General features: G+C 36.9%; 1 protein-coding gene across 1 annotated transcript in view; it reads left to right on the plus strand.

Moving 5' to 3' along the window:
- LOC124165667 (glycine receptor subunit alpha-4-like) overlaps positions 1–19,655 on the plus strand; it is a 268,363-nt gene that overhangs the window by 240,329 nt on the left and 8,379 nt on the right. The window contains exons 2-4 of the mRNA XM_046543151.1: positions 3,992–4,080; positions 11,061–11,128; positions 14,419–14,642. Coding sequence (XP_046399107.1) covers positions 3,992–4,080; positions 11,061–11,128; positions 14,419–14,642 — 381 coding nt within the window. The remainder of the gene's footprint in view (positions 1–3,991; positions 4,081–11,060; positions 11,129–14,418; positions 14,643–19,655) is intronic.

Genomic DNA, 19,655 nt, shown 5'->3' on the forward strand with positions numbered 1-19,655 from the left:
CTTGGACCAATGTATTACAGGATTCCCTTAATAGCAAGTTATTGCATCGTAAAGGCATTACTTTCTTTCAGGGACAAGTTATGTCGCATATGGATGTGTCGCATTTCGTGTGTAAAACTGTCACCGCCTCTTTCATCTCCTTTCGCCGCCTTTCTTGAAGACGTTCTTTTCCATCAACCCGCATGAGATCTTTGAGTCATCCTCGAGGAATAAGAAGTCTCCCCTTTTCTCCCACTACAAGCCCACCCGTAGACATTCAGAAATGGAGAAGAATTCCCGGCTTGGATGGAGGAATAAAGCGAAGCTCCCAGTCCCGCATTTTAGAAGGCACCGGATGAATATCTCTCCAAATACAGGAGAGGTGGCACTTGGTTTTGATGGTAGGATACGCGGTAAAAGGATAAGCGACGGGTCCTGAATTATTCTCGAAGGCCCGCTTGGGCCATTTCCCGGAAGCCAATCTCACGCCGAATCTGAGGATTATATCGAGAGATGAATATCTGTAAAAGGAAATTTAAAACTGATTTGTCTCCCGACATTGAAACATAAAACGCGTAAAGCCATACTAAAGTCTGCAACGTATATTTTTAACCGACAATTAATAATCACGATAATTCATTAATCATTATAATTCTAATTGCTCATGAAATAAAGTCTTATTTTATGAAGAGGTTAAAAAATTTCACTAAAATATGTATTTATATAAGCAGGTATTAAGTAGCGCCATACACCATCAAAGCTTAAAAAAATACTGACCTATAGGATACTTTGCAAGGATGAATATTTTGTGCTAAAGACTAGGACAAACAATCAACCATTTATCATTTCAATTTTTGTAATATAAAAATATTACATAAGTGTATAATAAATATGTTATGATATAAATGTACAAATTATAAAAATTATCAAGACTCTTAGGCATGATCTAATAGAAAAACTGCAATAAATTTTTAGTTTTAGCGTTAGTTCTCTAAAATACGCCAATCAAAGAAGGATCTTTAAAAAGAGATATGATGATTATAATACACAGCGTCCTCCCGTCGATGGAAGAGGGTGCAGGGAAATTAAAGGAAAATCGGGCAGGCACCGTGCCGGACGTTCTGCAGCTAGGGACTGCGCTAGAGGCCCTTCGTGCTGCCGCCCTCAGAGCGCTAAACTGAATAGAGAAGACAGCTCCGCCCAAAACAAACGACTACAACACGGCGAAATTTAAATTTGTCCAAAAGGATTTTTAGTCAGATATTAGTTTCGGATGGTATGGTAAACACCACTTAAGTGTTACCACGCAATGGAAAACGACTATCATTTAAATTAAACAGAAAATCCCACCAGTATAGGAGATTTCGGGTATGGCATTGCACAACTTTTTTATAGCAATAGCAATTAAGGGGCTAAAGGTATCTATGGGTAACATACGCAGGAGAAATGGATATCAAACAGTTGGTCCGTATTTCTCGAATAGGAAAGAGACATGAAGAGCTGTAATACATATAGTAAATCATTACATTTAATAATTCATTGTTTTAATTTATAATGCAATTAATAACTCATCGCGCAGGAAAGAAAGGTAAAGGTTAAAAGATAAGAGATGGTAGGATTGATAAAAAATCTCATGCTGAAAATGGAAGAACTACATCGGAAAATTGACTCAAAACTTGAAAAAAAGAGTTGATCACCTTGAAAACGACACATCAATAATTTGTGAATGGAAAGGGAAAATATCCGACGCCAACTTCACTGACACGGAATTAAGATTTGAAAAATTGAGGAGTCGCCCGACATTCCGAGATGGAGTGGGATGCGAAATTTTTGGGGGGAGCGAAAACGGGAGTTTTGGAATCAAAGGATATGGATACACCAAGTGGAGAATTTATCGAGGAGTAAGGTGAGCGGAGGTGAATAAATCAGGGAATGAGGACGGGGGATGGAGTGTAAGTATGGCAAAAGGGATGGGGGATGGAAGTATGACAAAAGAAAGAAGATGCCTTGATTCCAACGTGTCGCAATATTTTTTTTGTCACTGAGAAAGGAAAATGGAAAGTGAAATTGTAAGAAGACGCACGGAAAGGAAATTATCATTTTTTCTGGAAAATGAGAGGTGCGAATTCCGTCAGACGATGTAGGGATAAAAGGAAGCCTTTTCTTCTCCACAGAATTGGAAATTCTTAGGATCAGTTCCATTCTCCCTTGATAGATTCTTCTTTTGGGCCACGAAGGAATAATCAGGGTTTTTGTTAGGCTTTCTCCCCGGAAAGTACTTCAAAAGGAAGAACTTTGGTAAGGCTAGACGATGAGATCAACCAAAAATGAAAACATTCCTAGGATTTGACTTCTTTGGCAATGTTAGAAAATCATTGAAATGACGTGTAAATCTGCTTTAATTAATTTGTTCTAATTTCTAAAGTTCTAATTTCTCTACGATGGTTCTTCGTTTAGTTTTCAGCTTTAAATATTAAACCTAACATTCCCGTTGAAATATCACATTATAGGGATAGAATTTAAGTAATAATTTTTAATAGTTTAATAATGATTTAAGTAATTTGATGAGGTCAGTTTCCTTGAAAATGACACAATGAGTTGAAACCATGGTCGGTTGTTGAGTTTCAATTAAAAGGGAGGAAATTACCATTTGTGTTCCTATATCATGGATACATCGAACTTCCATAAAATCGAGCCTAAAACAAGTTTATTATTTAGCCATGATATATAGGTACGTTATAAATCAACTTTTGGAATAGGAGGATAACTTATATTTTTCAAGTTCAGTTCCGAAAACAGCAGGGGAATGTTGCTAGGTGTATCTATTTTCTCTACCATAATCTCTAATTTTCCCCATAAGACCCAACGTTAATGGTAGTTTTTGCCATATTGATTTGGTACTCATTACTCTCCGTACTAACCTTGGAAACAAATGATGAAAAATAACTTTATAATGATACAAACCTTTTTCAATAGGGCTAAAGCATATCCCAAATTGAGTTTCCCTCAAACTCCAACACGATAGCACCAACATGTTCAAAGAAGCTTAATCAAAATCAGGTTTATACGACGGAACTCAGAAGGTAAGTACGAAAATTAACAGTTTCCTATTCCGAAATATACTCCAAACTGATGAAGTTTGTGATATTTGCTGACTTATGCATAATAAACATAAAGGCAATTTCCACCGCCCCGATAAATTTATGAATCCGCACGTATGAACCCAAACTCTAGGTTATTCAAGCAAGACAAGAGGACAGCTGGTGCGCAAAGCGGAGTTCATTCTGCATTTCTCGCGCGATTCTGTTATGGCAAAGCTGCTGGGTGGGATGATATTTATGTTGACGTGAGATTGCTTAGAATGACTAACTCTCAGCCGTGATGTAACGCGCATATGCAAAAGCTCTGGAGTTTCAGGGGAAATACAGAAATGCCTTCGTAAATGGCTATTTTTTTAACGACGGCATTTTAGGTTATTTCATTCGGCAGTGCAAAGTCCCATATAAATGTATACAATAATCCATCGATCAAATTATTTATCCATATTTCTGAAAAGTTTGAAAAAATATTTCAGGAGCAATTTACGAATAAAATTAATCATGATGCAGAGTTAACATGATGCATTAGCAGCTAAGTTAAAAAGCATTATGTGAATGTGTAAAAATACTAAAATGTATGCGAATCACAAAATATCTCACTGCATGAATGATTGACATCTTCTATATTAGTTCGTGGTGTATTTTTTTAATGTTAAATATTATATGGCATAAAAACAATAGACTCCTAAAATAATATAAGAATGAAATAATATAAAAATACTAAGGATGAATGAACTATAGCAATTCCATCCCAAAACAGCAAAATTAAACTGTAATACATGGAAATTCACGAGATGTGGAGATATGTTAACGAATTTCTATAAATCAAATAATTAACTAGTTTGCATTTTAATTTTAAATAATTATTTTTAAGAGAATTTTGTGACTGATATTTTTTTCTCTCTCTTCCGCAGGCGTGGCGCCAAAATGGATCACTTGCAGATTCTCGACAGTCTCCTCAGAAAAGGATACGACCGGAGAGCCACGCCGACAAACCAGTTCAGTGCGTAGAATTCCATCATATTTCAAATTCAAAATTCTTTCTCTTCTAGGAAAGAAATGGGAAATCTCATAAATCTAGGACTGCCAACCCCAATTTTTTTCATTTCATTTTCCCCACTCATTCCCTCGTTTTTCCATTTGCTCCTCGTTTTAATACATATAATAACGCATTTCAAATGTATGGGTCTACCTGGCATTTTGGGCATTCAAATTTCTGTCAACCAATGTTTGGTACTACCATCGCTCAGGGCTTACTTGACGCTAAAAAAAAATGGCGTAAATAATGCGGCAAAACGTGTGGTAATCACGGTTGAAGGGATAAAAATAAGAAAAGAAGAAATGAAATTTCAATAGGATATTATCACCAAATATATCACATGGATGCATGGGTATTCCTAATAGCATCGTATGGGACTCAAATTCATGTTCAATGAGTGGTAGACGCAATAAATACTGGCCTGAATTTCACTAACGTGCATATTTCAAGATACCTTATTTTTATGACAGTTCCAAAAAATAGCAAAAATCTTATTATTATTTTTACGAACCTTTATTTGCATTAAAATTAATAATTATGACTTCAAATGAAGCATGGTAAAAGCCTGTGATTCATTTAAATAACAAAATTGAGGTCTGAGGAAAAAATTACTGACGGACACATGATGCAGGTGAGGAAGGATGTAACAGAAAAATCATCAAATAAGCTTTAAAAAGTTACCTGACAGGAGAAATGAGAAGAGAGCAATATCAAACTAATCTTTGTACCGTAAACGTGATGATGACGATACCTTTAATGTAGTAAGTGAGAGTGTTGAGAGCATTTCTGGAATGCAAAGGAACTGAGAAAAACAAGTTCACGTTAAGCTCATATCGTAATCCGCTTTTGATAATAATTACCACTCGTGTAAGTTTATGGTCAAACTAAACAACATGATTATTGATCAGATAATATTTTGCATCGTAAAACGCCAGAAATATTTAACGCTGCATACACACCGATTTTGGACGGCCGGTATTTTACGGGCCGTTACTTTGCCGGTGAAGTGATGCTTGCACCCACGCCGGATTTTTACCGGTCAAACGATAAGTTGCTATGTTTTTGAGTCGGCGCCAGTGATCCACAGTGACAATTGCCGGCAGCTTCGGCATTTTGCCGGTGCCGGTGCGTGGTCGGTACGTGTGCAAACTCCCATGCCCTCCCATTGTTCACTATTGGAATGTGGAAGGCCGATGTTTTATTGGCCGTCCAAAATCGGTGTGTGCGCACTGCTTTGCACACTGTGCAAGGGACCTTATACTTCCTATTGTTGAAGCAGAGTAAATTTCTCACCACTTCAGGCTGTGTTCACGAAAACTTTATAAATTCCATCCATAAATTCCATATTTTATAGTTATAAAACAATACCAAATGCAAAATTGATAATTTTATTAAAATAATACCCAATCCACAAATTTTGTAAAAAAATAACTCTCGGATAACTGATTTTCAGTAATTTCGTTGCCCCAAATTCAAAATTTAACAATGTTAAACCAATCCCTCCTCTTCCGCCATCATTAAAAGCAGTGCCTAAGAAATGGATACTTAACAGGTTTCTCTAATGCTTAAACTGCTCTCAAGCAGAATCTAATTAAGAATATGACCCTTAAAAAAATAATATTCAAGCTTAAATCCATTCAAGGTCTTTTGATTTTCGATCCATGCCTCCAGTCCTTGATTCCATCATCTTTTTTTCATCCTATCTCCGTGCTTGAGCTGGACATCACTCACGCACAATCTGAAAACAGATCTACCGGATAAAAGGACCACTCATTCCCTCATCCAATTACATTCCGAGCTACTTTTATGAAAGATTACATAACCCGCGGAGGCCTTCCGTGTCACGCCACTGGGCATCACTGAAAATACGGATGAGATGAGCCCAACAGACGCAATTCGGATTCCTCCCAGATTGCTCGGCATTCGAAAGATGAGATACGGACGACGACAAAACATTGTGAAAGAATCCTTTCCTCAAGGCTGGAGGAAACTAAGGGACGAAGGAGAGGACAAAGGACGAAGATTGCAGTGTGTGGCCACTCAGTAACAGAAATAAAACTCTCTAATTTTTTTTCGGTTTTCCCTAGTAAATTATATTTTTCTCGATTAATTCACGACGATTTTATTCAGTATCGCTTTGAAATCCTAAATTTCAATTAAATGTCAAAAAAAGAATGGCGATTAAATATATGCATCAGATAACATTGCAACCGATTGGAATGGAATGGATTACATTGAGTTATTACTAATCGTATAGGTGAAATAATATCACTATATCCTTAAGTATTCACATAGGGCGGTAAAATTCTAGTGTGTGCAGCAGTGCATGTAATAGTGTGTATAATGTCAAGATATTGACCAATATGTAAGGCACAGGGCATAATTTAAGGGTATGTGTACTAATATTTCAAGATTTACAACTTAATTAACCCATTATTAAGTTCTCATGAATCATAATATGTCAGTAAAAATTCTTGTATGTATTCTCTATTTATATTCTCTTATATATTTCTAAGATTTTAATACTATCCTTACTTACCTAAAATATCTTTCTCGGAATAACTAGAAACAATCCTAGGGTTTACCCGATTTTTTTTCGGCCTCTTCTTTTGCACGGTTTTTTACCGGGCAGCCGAAGTGGGTGACACCCTGAGATAGGTAGGAATGCATTGCTTTCAGAAGTGGGGATGGAGGCAGCGAGAGAAAAGAAGAGGGTACGGAGGTATGGAGAGGGGTGGTCCAGGGTCTAGGGTGACGGAGCTGGGGAATCGGATAGGAAAAGGTCTCGAGGAAATTGAGAGGAGGACGAGTGTGACAGATGGTTTCTTTCGGTCGAAATAGGAAACGCTTGGCTTTGCACAACAGTCGCGGGGTGAATAGGTGACAAACACGGTGACAAATGACGCTCGAAATTCGCAGCGAGGTCTCACAAGCCTCACCAGTCTCTCCCATGGACGAGACCCTACCCTACTCGAAACAAGACATTCGTTAGATTTTTCAACTGCTGAAACGTATGCTTCTAAAATCTATCCAACTAATTATTTGTATTCAATCAAGGTAGAATATGAAATTTTCTGCAGTTTAACTTTAAGATTTGTTCGAAATGAGCGCAGTATGAGTCGATGTTATAAGCCAATTAAGCCTCAACATCTTGGATTCCATAATGTAGTGGCTCATTAAGATTCAAACAGATGGAAGATAATTTTTATCTCGAAATCACTTATAAATTGGTTAAAAATTCTATCATTGAATTTTTACGGCAGTGTAATTTTTAATGATTCCAATTAATTAAGTTAACAAAGGTCTCAATACAATATATTTCATCCCACGAATACTATATGTTCACTTACCATACGTAAGTAAATATCTAGTTATTAAGATAACTAGTTTAGAATTTGATTTTAATTATATACACAATTTTAAAATTAATTAATTTTTAAGCTAAAATCGTTAACCTTTCGATACGTTTTCAGTTCCCCTCCCCACAAGTTGCATTACACCTGCAGCTTCGGTCCATTTCTTCTGCCGTGGAGGCCATAAGTACGCACCATACTGCGCAAATTTTCGCAAATTGCGCAAAATAAACGTTTACATAATAGCGTAGCCAGCATCAATTGCGGACAGAAGTGGGTCGGAATTCTTCGTTCAAAGCAAAAAGTTAACAACGATTGAATTTTATGTCCATCACTTATTTCCAGGCAAAATTATATTATATATTTCGGATTTTATATAGTAAATTCATATTGAACTTACATTGAAAACACATTATAAGTGAACATTTTAAACATAATTGTGACAAGACCGATTGACTGTGGTGAAAGAAGAAAGTAAAATGAAGAATTTATTCAGTGGTAAAAAATTTCAAGGGCATAAAATTTTCAAATGTAACTCAAATAATGGATTGATTTGAAATGAAATTTTAATTATTTGAATTGATTTGAAATCATTTTATCACCCGGGAAATAAAGAAAAATTGCTTTAAAATAACTTCCCGCATAATTTGCTTCAAAAAGAGTCGAATTTCTCTGCGAAACCTGAAAAATCTCCTCGCGACCGGGTTAATATCTGTCAATTGCCTCTCATTATAACCTCTTTCGTGTTCATTTTCGCAAAACAAATAAAGACCTTATATAAGGAAAACTTAAAAAGTAATTGAAAGGTTAATGTACACGATCATATTTTTTTCCAAAATGAGACAGAAACAATTAAAAATTGAATTCAAAGCTAAATAACCGCGAATCATGAGCGATGTTTTTTTTGCAAAATTGAAAGAGAGCAATTAATTTTCTTCCATTCGGTGAGAGCAAAGTCAGTTGTTGCCCAGAATTTTCATGTAGTTCAATTTCCGAGACTCAATTTTCCGTTTGACTTTTTTTCTTTATCGCCAAATTGCTATGGCCCTTTCTCAAAATTCTCTGCCCTCTGTAAACGTCCTGTTGTTTCCTGGAACATAATTTAATACCATACGGTGACTTTTATTTGCTAAAAATCAGAAAAAATATACAATTTTTTTAATATCCTCTACAATACGACCGAATACAACTTTAAAAATTTAGGAACCAAGCTAGAAGCAATGATTTAATTGATGCATCATTCATTCATTTCCGTACATGGGTTTTCTATTTAAACAGCCTAGTTTAGGGACAGGATTCATTCTTGCATTAATTTTCACGAACAAATATTTCCGAAGTCTTGGTACACCATTGCCTGCTTCTCATTATTTGGTGGCAGCAAGAAATTCTTAGAGTAGATACGACCGCTTCTATCCAAAAAGCCCAATTCAGCGATCTCACTCTTATACTAAAGGAAGTTACTTTTTATTTAATTTTTACTGCTTTGTTCTTCACTCGCACATCTGACTCTAGAATACTTAGATTGCTTGAATAATTGAGGATAGATATATTTGAGAGCGACACAGAAAACATGATCTTAGAGCCTAACTATATTTCCAGATCCGACAGAAGTGATAAATTAAGTTGGTAGGGTCATGTAACAATTGGAGGATTTCGGACAAAGCAGTAGGTACACGACATTTTTTTGTATTGCACTAAAGATCTGATCTTGAAGGGTGGGATAAAGCGAGAAATTTATCGGGAAGGGGTTCGGTTATTAGAATAAGTCATCTTGCACGTTCGCAAGGTGAGGGCCACGCTTGGCTGTTGTTTTGTATCCTGATAGTGGTTAGGTTGTTTTAAAGATGCCAGCAAGATTAGATGGTACTTTGAAGACAAGCAAAGGGCATTGTTGGATAAATATGGAGACAGCGCTGTCCGAAAGGATGGGGAAAAGGCCTTGAGTGTGCTCCATAAAGTGTCAACGCCCGGAAAAAAGGTCGCACAGAATGAAAGAGTGTGTGTAAGGTTGTCCCTGCCTTGCTGCTTTGGGACATATGGTGTCTTTCAAATTTTCTGTAGGAGGAGAGATTTCAGGTATCCCCTTCGCTGGAAAACAAGGTGTAGATGTGAAAGAAATGTATTCAGAGAGTCTAGATTGCTGCATATTCTGTGGCTACGAATGGAAAGAGAACATGGGAGGGATCGTTCTATATGTGACAGATGGCAGCAATGGAATTGTATATATTATTATTTATTAGTACTTTTTATGTGTACAGAGGCTTTAAACTTCTTATGGATAAAAGAAATGTCCACGTAAGGGAAATTAACGTGTTAAAGAAGAATAGGAAGTTAAGTTTAGGTTAAGGAAGTTAAGTTAAGGAGGAAAGATTGAGGGACGAGATGAAAGTAATCAAGGAATCCACAGAGGAAGGTGTCGTCAACGTATCGGACGCAGAGGGTAGGTTGGAGAGGGTATGAGGAGAGAAAAGACCACTCTAGGAGGCCAAGAAAAAAGTTATCACGGGATGGACTGAAATGACTTCTCGTAGCTCACCCCTTAGTTTCAGTCATTAAAAGAGAAAGAGCTGTGAATAAGAATTATTTCGGAGAGGTCAACAAGGACTGCATGCTCGGAATACGTTATTCGAGAAAGTGTTGAAGAGCGTAGAGATTTAAAAAGCTACGAGGAAAGTAGAAAATTGTTTCATTTACCAAATTCAACGAAATCGTAGCCTAAATGACTATCGTTGCAACCATAAGCCCTAAGGTATTTTTCATGCGAATATTATAAAGTCTCATTTCCTTCGGTAATCACTTACAACTCACAGCCCATTAGTTACTACTTGAAAAAAGTATTCTGTCAGAATCACCGAGCAGGAAATGCGAACAAAAGGAGCAGCGGAAGAACAAATTTGATTCCTCAATATTAAGACCTCACGTTGCTTTTTCATGATGTTTTAACTATTTAAGGGTTTTGCCGATTAAATTCATTTAAAAATCGCTTCGAATGATTAAGTAATGACTCTCGATCCCAAACACGCAATTTGCACCATTTTTAATTACCTACTAAAACTATTTCCCTATCAGTCAGTCATTATGAAACGAAATTATTCTCATCAGAAACTTAATAAAAGGCCCGAGGAAAATTTTTCGCCGTATTTCTTTTCAATTCTCATAGCCCAATTTAATACGGCATCAAAACTCTCTTGTCCGGTTATTATAATCAACAGCGAATCTTAAAAACCTCTCTAAACTGCCCGAGTATAATATTCATGGTAATGTACTGAACCTCTCACAATAAAATACAATATTCATGATATCTGGTGATTTTTCCGGGTATTCTCCCGCATTTATCCAAACGCGGAAGATACCCGCGGATTGGATAAACGCGGAATAATACCCGGAAAAATCACTAGATATCATCATAATCTCCGCGGAAGCCTACTTGGATACAATATTCATGTTCGACTTAGCCGCATTACTTCGTCAACCAAGTTATGACTCAATTATCTTCGAATGACACTCGTCTATTTCCCATGATCCTCCCAAATAATAGATAAAACTCCATAATAAGTTAATAAATTAATTGTGTCTTTAATTTTATTTCAGATAACGCGACTACCGTCATCTGTGAACTGTACATAAGAAGCTTCGGTTCGATTAGTCCCGCAACTATGGTGAGTTCTCTTCATTTCAATCATGACAATGTTTATCTGGCACAAGGATGGTTTTGAATCGCAAATTAAAACTTGTAATCTCAACTAATCACATATACACTTATATTTCTCTATGGTGGATAATGGGTATAGCAATTATTGAAAAGTAACAGGGCGGCACAGAATAAATAAATTTCATTCATGGAATTATGGCTTAACCAGCCAAATAACTATTCCTTTCGAACGTTTTGAGTCAATATTTCCTCATGTTGCAAAAAGAATGCTTCTACTAATAATACCAACATTTTTTTGGTCCATGGCAGTGAAGTATCAACTTAACTGCTGCCGCGCGAACGCCTCAAGAATTCAGTTTAACAAGAGTAGAACTGGATTTTTTTCCCTTTGTCCCGGCACCAAGTATTATCACAGAGCGACAAATCTTGGTACTTGTGACATTCACCTTCCCTAGCGCAAACGAGGTGTGTTCAGAAAATACGGCATTTTTTTAATTTCGCAGTTTTGGAGTTTGAAGAGTACGATTTTCAAAAGTTTTTTTTAAATGTTGATATAAATGCCCCGGAAGTAAAATTTTCAGCTGTATTCATTGTTTACTTTGTCCGTGGCAGTCGCTGAGGTGCGACAAGTTTATATGAGCTCAGCAATTTTCGGCTCACATCGCTTGTTCGTGAATTTTTGGCCAAAACCAAAACTGTGACGACGCCCCAGCCTCCATATACGCCAGACCAGGCTCCGCGTGAATTTTTCCAAATATAAGGGAACCATAATTGGCCGTAGTTTCACAAGCACAGACGACATTAAACGAAATCGCTGACAGAGCCAAAGGCTATCCCAACGATCGAGTACAAAATATCTAATACGGACTAAAATAAATATTTTTTGCAAACAAACTAAAGTTCTCGTTATTTTCTGAACACACCTTGTATGTTATTTTACGCCCAACATACACCCATCAATTCTTCTTTGCCACCTTCGCAAGTGCGTCGCATTTTACTTAGTATTATTTAGCACATACATTGAGAATAATTCAGTATACTCTCTCATAGATTGTTGAATGTGGCTATTTCGAACCACTACAAGTTTTACAAATTAAAATTCTTGAAAATTAGCATGCACTGAGGTAGATTCGAGACAGAATAAAGATTTTGATCGACACATTGATTAAATATTATGAATTCATACAACTAATTACATCAACATAGCCAGGAAGAGAATTTATCACACCAGATCACGTCCGAACTTGGCAGAAAAATGAATTATTACGAAAAACGTATTTATGGTGAATTGCCCAAAAGATCCTAATATTCAGATATTTGCTATTGCCAATAATCCACCTTTAACAAAGTTATTCAACGCAAATATAAAAACACAGCAATACTGAGCCTATTCCGTGATCTTACTCGAGTCTAGCAAGAGACAGGAATCGTTTCCTCGAGTTCATCATAGCAAAAACCATCGCTATTCGTGAGGCAATACCAGTAGTTCTCAAATCTTAAGTTCAAAAATCTTAAGTAAAATGCCGAAAAATCCAACTAAGGTACACACCATCGCATGCTAAATATTAGATTGACGCCATCAGTGATTTACAAATCTCGTCTGATCAAAAGCCACAATTGGATACTTTAAATTCGAATAACGTAAATAAATGGAAAAATATTGCTACCTTGACCAATTCATGATGAAAGCATTATTCAAATCAAAAATTTAGAATTTTTTAATCTAAATTTCAAATTTTTGCGGAAAATTTCTCCAATGCATAAACAAATATCTACCATAATACTTTATAAAAATATCATACACGCATTAATGTGTAGCTTCTGTTTTTTATGCACCAAATCGATTACTCTCAATTTATATATTCTCGATTCAATCAAAAAGATAACAACGGTGAAAAAGAGTCAGAAAAACGTGGGTTTATTGGTATGGTATGGTATTTGGAGGAGGAACCGACAGCTGAGGTCATTTGCCCCATTAGGGAAGGGTAGGAAAGGAAGGGTGTAGAGAAGCATTAGCCTGCTCTTAACAAAAGGCGCCAAGGGGACCACGGTTTAACGTCCCATCCGACGGACGGAGTGTTTCACTAGATATGTCCTCCACATAGCATTCAAGCACGGATCAGGCAGTCTCTGAAAATGCTCTGCCACCGCCGTGTGGGTTTATTTTAAGTAACCTAATTATAAGACCAATTGGCTTCTCCTCCTCCTTCTTCTTCGCCATAACATACATAAGAGCTTTTCTGAACACTAACCAAAGACCTGTTATCTTCACGGCAGTATTTATTAATATAGATAAAATATAGCAGCACCGCATTCTGACATCGTTTCCAAAAATATGTCACTACAATAAATAAGTTTTTGAAAAAGTAGTAACCAATTTCTTTCCCAATTTTTGAGACTCGTAGCATCAAATTCCGAAGACAACCGGCTAAATTCCTCGTGAAATCAGCTGTAACGTCAGTAACAAAAATACCCTATTCTTCACACCCACCTTCGTCCACAGTTTGCCATGATACCTAACCTAAACTGCCTCTACGACGGAGCCTTCCCTATTTCCACCAATCTCAACGCCATTCTTCTCCAGTGCCATTCCTTACCCTATTTCATTTTTTTCTGTCCCCATATTTCATGGAACAATATCCTTCAAAACTAATTTCTCTTTTGTCTCCGAATTCCTGATGAAATACCAATAAACTCTACACGCCTCAAAAGTGAACCCCAGTCATCTGTAACAAGCAAACTTTTTTAATATTTATCTTTTTCTGTTACCACTTTTAATTGCACAAACAGAAATTGGCTGAGCGTTTCAATATTTTTAATACCTTTCTGAAAAAAATAACATTACAATCACTGTGAACAGACAATGGCGTAAAACATTAAGTAAACAATTCATCAAGCCTTAAATTTTTTCTTATTTTTTCTAATTGCATCATGTACAACTTACATTTTTTCATCGCTTTTGGCATATTATCGCTACAATAAAAACTAGATAAGAAGAACAATCCTAATCCCCAGTTTATGAAGCAATAATAGCGACAGTTTCAATATTCCATGAAGCGATTTCAATGGCATAAACGCAAATATACTAATTGGCTCTTAGTTCGCTGCTAATCGAAACACCACATACAGCATTTACATAAATAATACGACAGGCAATGCTAAATTTTGGAACATACTCATTCTAATGTCGTTTAACTTCAAATCATAGACGTGTTTTTTTTGCTTTTCATTGTCATTATTTGAAATAAATGTCCAATTTTAAACTCTTTTTTTATTCTTGCGTTCTTTCCATGGTAGGATTATGAAGTCGACTTGTACCTGAGGCAGAAATGGCAAGATGAAAGGTTGAAGCACGAAGAAATCACCGAAGCACTCGACTTGAATGACCCTAACTTAGTTAAAGCCATCTGGAAGCCTGAGGTGTATTTCCCGAATGCAAAGCACGCCGAGTTCCAGTACGTGACGGTGCCTAACGTCCTCGTGAGGATTAACCCTGACGGTGGTATTCTGTACATGCTCAGGTGAGTGGAAATATCCATTCGTGTTGCGAGATTCGGTCTAATTATTCCGTTTTTGCCGCGATAAGCCACCAGATTACCAAATGGACCTTTATTTGCCGAGAAATTAATGGAGGGACTCCTAAAATGAGCACTGTATACTTTGCTGGGGCTACTGCCATGCCTCTAAAATTCAAACTCTTACCTCACAAGGTTATTCAATTGTTCGCGCTGGAAGAGAAAAGGTTTTATCTCGCAAATTAAATTATATGCGAGACACAATGAAAGGGTATATCCAACAATAAGACCTTATATTAACCGTGAAGCATAATCGCACTGAAACTGCGCTAATAGTTCACGTTGTATAATTTTCAAAAAGGATATCTATGAGACAATATCATTTTCTGAATTAGGCTATCGTATTTTTTATCAATAATAATAATACAAATCACAAAAATTTCCAAAAAAATGTCTATAAAAATAAAAAATATTTATAATGCTAAACATGACAAGGAAAAAATTCCATTATGATAATTTATGAATAGTAGATTAGAGATAGTTGATCAATAATACTTTTAGCCTTATTTCGTCACATTTTTATTGCATAAAATAGTATACAAGAATAAATTCATACTCTAGTTAAAGGCACAAATAGAGCGAGAGATATTTAAATCATACCAGAAAGCCATTTCAATGGCATAGACGCTGAGGTATTTAATCATTCAGTTCGCTGCATTAACCAAAAATGTCACCGCTGCAAATGAAAGGAAATAATTTTCCATACACTCATTCACATTGGCGTCCAGCACACGCAAGGTGTAGCCATTCCCACAAGCGCACGTCAGCAAGTGACAGCAGAAACACCGAAATTATGTTGAAGAGGATCAAAAAACAGTATTGAGCCATCAGAGATCTTTGTTAAATTTTTCAAAGAGTTACGGCGTGTCAAATCACAGCAAATGACAATCATGATGTGGCTAACTGTATGAAAATTTTAAGTACATCACTTACAAACCCTGACACAACCGGTTTAGGCGCGTACGTTCGTTCATTATGTGGAGTGGCATGTGTAAAAATCGGGGATGTCGACATTGACACCAAGGAATTACACAATTTATAAGACAAATAAGTTGTAAGAGATCATCTGTGGCAAAAATTGTTACTGATTGCAATTTAAATGTCATACTCATCATTTCTAAAATATCTTTTCTGAACCTCAAAAATTTAATTAAAGTTGTACATTTGAAAATTTACGTTTTTTACCGTGCTGTCAATCCGACAATCAACTAAATAAATCCAATAATTCTCTTTCGGTGATAAAACTTCCCACACTTGAGTTTGGAACGCTTCACCTGAAGATTACGCAGAGCGTAGAAACAAGCAATACCTGCCCACAGAGAAAGAACAGTGATAAATCATGAGGTTTTAATCCATCTCATCCATGGTTTTTGTTTGAATTTTGCATACCTTTGATAGTGTTAGTCCGTAATTACCAAAGTGTAATATGCCGTCCACTTTGCATGTGGTACAATCATTTCAAAAATTCCGCGTCTACCAATTCCAAAGTTCGGGAAAAATTCTTGAGGGTTGGCACAAAATGCTAATGCACTGTAGCTCTCGCTAGAAAGTGTCTCAGACTTAGGTGGCTAACGAGCGTAACGTACATTGAGTTTCCGATTGAGTGCTACCCATGAGCTACAAGCGCACACAGACTATCGGAAATGACCGTGATTTTTTTAATGAATATGCGTGAAACACTTCATCATTTAAAACTCTGAATGACTCTCAACGTTCCGGATACAAGAGATGAGTTGATAGGGTGGGAGGCAAAAGATCTGCCTAAAGTGCAGCTCGTGCATCAGCACTGAGACGAAGTTTTGCAATAGACATGGAGGTGGGAGAGCGAGGAAGAATGAGACCGTAACACAGCACTCAGGGCGCGGAAGGTGACTTTGAATAAGCGTGAATTCTCCACCAACATTAGATCACGAACGTGAAAATAATCGAAAGCAAGCAGTAGCTACCAATAAATTGTCACGGGAAAAGAAAATATTGATGAAATAATAAAAAAATAAAAGCAATATTTAAACAATAATATTTTATAATCCATCCCACAAAACTAAAAGTCTCAAATGGTACTCAAAAAGAAGTAGCTTTGACTTAAACACAAACCTTTCATTCTCAAATTATATAAGAAACAAATTTTTCCCAGGATTCGTCGAAGTCGAACGCTTAATTTAACGCGCAAATGCGTAAAATCCTCCTCCCTCATGCTATTGAATGAATTGGGAAATTTATTCAATCATGTAAACAGCAAATACATAGCTAGGGTATAATATTCGACACAACATCAATTCTTTATCATGAGGAGTCACATAGAGTTTTCTCCGGACCACTAGCGTCACACTTCTCATGAGTACCAATTCCAAACAATCATTTCGTGAATGGGTTACTCGGGTGAGAAAAAAAACTTTTTGACGTGAGTGACACAAGAAGATTTTGGTACAATTTCCCAAATGTTGAAGCATGTACAGGGGCATATCTTTTTATAAGTATGATCGAAGGATAACTCTAATAGACCGCATTAATCACGTGGTCTAGCGTTGGCGATTACTCCACAATACCGTTCAGCCAACCTACTAGCTGAAAGCATTAGGTCTCTACGGTGGAGATTGACAGGAAGGTTTCTCCGTAGTCTGCACTGCAGAGTACTGAAGCTCTTGGCTTCCAGAGATCGTAAATCAGAAAGCCAAGGGTCGAATAGAAAGAGGAAAGAGAGAGAGGTTTATCGCGGATGACCGGGGACAGAAATGTATCGAGTGCTATGACCGTTCGGGATGAGTAACCATTACGATTCCCCGGATTCTTTCTTCGAATGCATACGTTATGCTCCAAGAAGATGATGCTGAGGGCAAGGGGCGATGCGTGGAGGAATAAAAAAATGCGTGGTCCAACTGCGTGGGATAAAGCTGACCGATGAAAAATGAAAACGCGATGTCGCGGGAAAATATCGGATGAAAAAATGCACGGACGGAATGAGAAATGACGCAGAATGCTGGGGAGCGGAAAGAGACCGATGTCAACGCATTACCTCGTGGCCTGCAAGGGAGTGGTGCGTTATGGAATCAGTCAATATGAGGAAGGAAAAAGAGATTTGAAATGAGGAGAAAACGAATAGGGCACGTGCTTCGGCCATTAGCATCTTGCTCAGATCCGAGCTCATCAGCATTGCATGTTCTAGACATTTTTCTAGTGCAAGCAAACAATAATCCGGCCTCCCCCCCTTAAAATATAAAGAGAGAGGTAATAGGATTAGTACTGAACATTGGACTGAGCGCTTAAGCTCCCCTTTTGCGCGGCACCCTACGCAGCCCCGTACTTTGCTTACATCTTAATCAGCAACACGAAGAATTAAGCAATTTCGGGTCTCCAATCCACGACGGCCAACTTAGCAAAAATGAACTATCCACCGCCACCAAAATTAAGTTAGGGATTAGGAAATTACCCAAGAGAACTTTGGCATGGAGTGCCCTACTCTATGATAGCGGGACCAGGACACTTGGTAAGAGGTATAACGAAAAATTGAGAAATTTGCAGTATAATGTCACAGAAAAGTACCCTATACCACAAGACTCACGAACGAGGTGGTGTTTTTAAGTATAGGGAAAGACGGTGTCAAATAATATCGCTCAATAAGAGAAGGAACTCCTGGATTTTGCAACATATCTTTTAAATTTCTTCAAAAATTCATTACTTCTCCAGTGAACGCTTCTCCCTCATTCAAAAGCTGCCATTGAAATGTCACGAAAATCAGTTCTATACTTCCCCTTTTACATTTCCGTTGTTTATGTGAAAACCATACGTTATCATGTGAGTGTCATAGGAATTTCGAAGTTCGTTTCCAAAAGAGGCAAAAGAATCCATGTCCAGTCATTACTTCATCATTAACAACGCATTAAAAATGAAATTTTCACACAGTCCATCAAGGCCTTATTGCAATTGGAAAATTAAGACACCATACAGTTAAATGGAAACGGCTAAATGATATCAACATTAACAATTATAGCTTCACTTTTACGTTCACACGATTAAAGATTTGACAACACGTGCTAAAGAACTTTGAAGGTAATTTCCGGAATCTATGTATAAGTAAAATCCATTCCAATACGATTCTTCACTTCAGACGCTGAAAATTCGCCCGTCTAACGTAATATTATCCTTATATGCAGGCAACTTCCATTATTTGTGTATTGTGGGTTGCTAATTCACAGGATACGATCTGTTTATTTATGTCATGCCTGGCAATGGGCTCTTTTACCATTTTTCTATTATTGTGGTCTGCGATACAGTTTGAAAAATTTAGAGGCCAGTGTTTTTCCCTTTTTTGATCCTTCGCCTAATTCTCGAGCAACTCGCGGCGATGTATCTACGGGCTTACCCCTTTTGCTGGAAAGTTCATAACGTCACCAACTCTAGCAGAGTGGTTCACCAATTATCTGCTAGTTCCACTCCAATGTGATTCTCAACTTCAGACCCTGACAATTGGCTGATTAATGTAATACTATCCTTATTTGCAGGCAATTTCAAAAATTTGTGAATAGTAGGTTGCTCCCGTCCGTCTCAAGTGGTTTGTTGTCATAAAAACTCTAATAAGTGATTCTTTCCGTCAAAGATTGGGTCTACCTGAATGAATACATGCACTAAAAATTGAATAATGCCACATACTCATGAAAATTAGGCGGTAAATTCTCTATTTTTTTTTCACTTGAAGTCATGAAAAAATGGCTGAATGAGGAAGACTTTTTTTGTCATAACTTATATTTTCCATTTCATAACTTATATTTTCATCTACCAAATTATTTATTAAATTGCAATAACGGGTCTGAGTGAACAACCCCATTGAAACGAAAAAAAACTTTTGTCAATTCTCATCCAACATTTTACTTATGATGGCATTGTATCACAGTTGACAAAATATATTCCCCAAATCTTCCCCAAAAATCATATACAAAGATACTTAAAAAGGAAAAAAAATAC

The sequence above is a fragment of the Ischnura elegans genome, chromosome 1, assembly GCF_921293095.1.
Source record: "Ischnura elegans chromosome 1, ioIscEleg1.1, whole genome shotgun sequence".
Taxonomy (NCBI): Eukaryota; Metazoa; Arthropoda; class Insecta; order Odonata; family Coenagrionidae; genus Ischnura; species Ischnura elegans.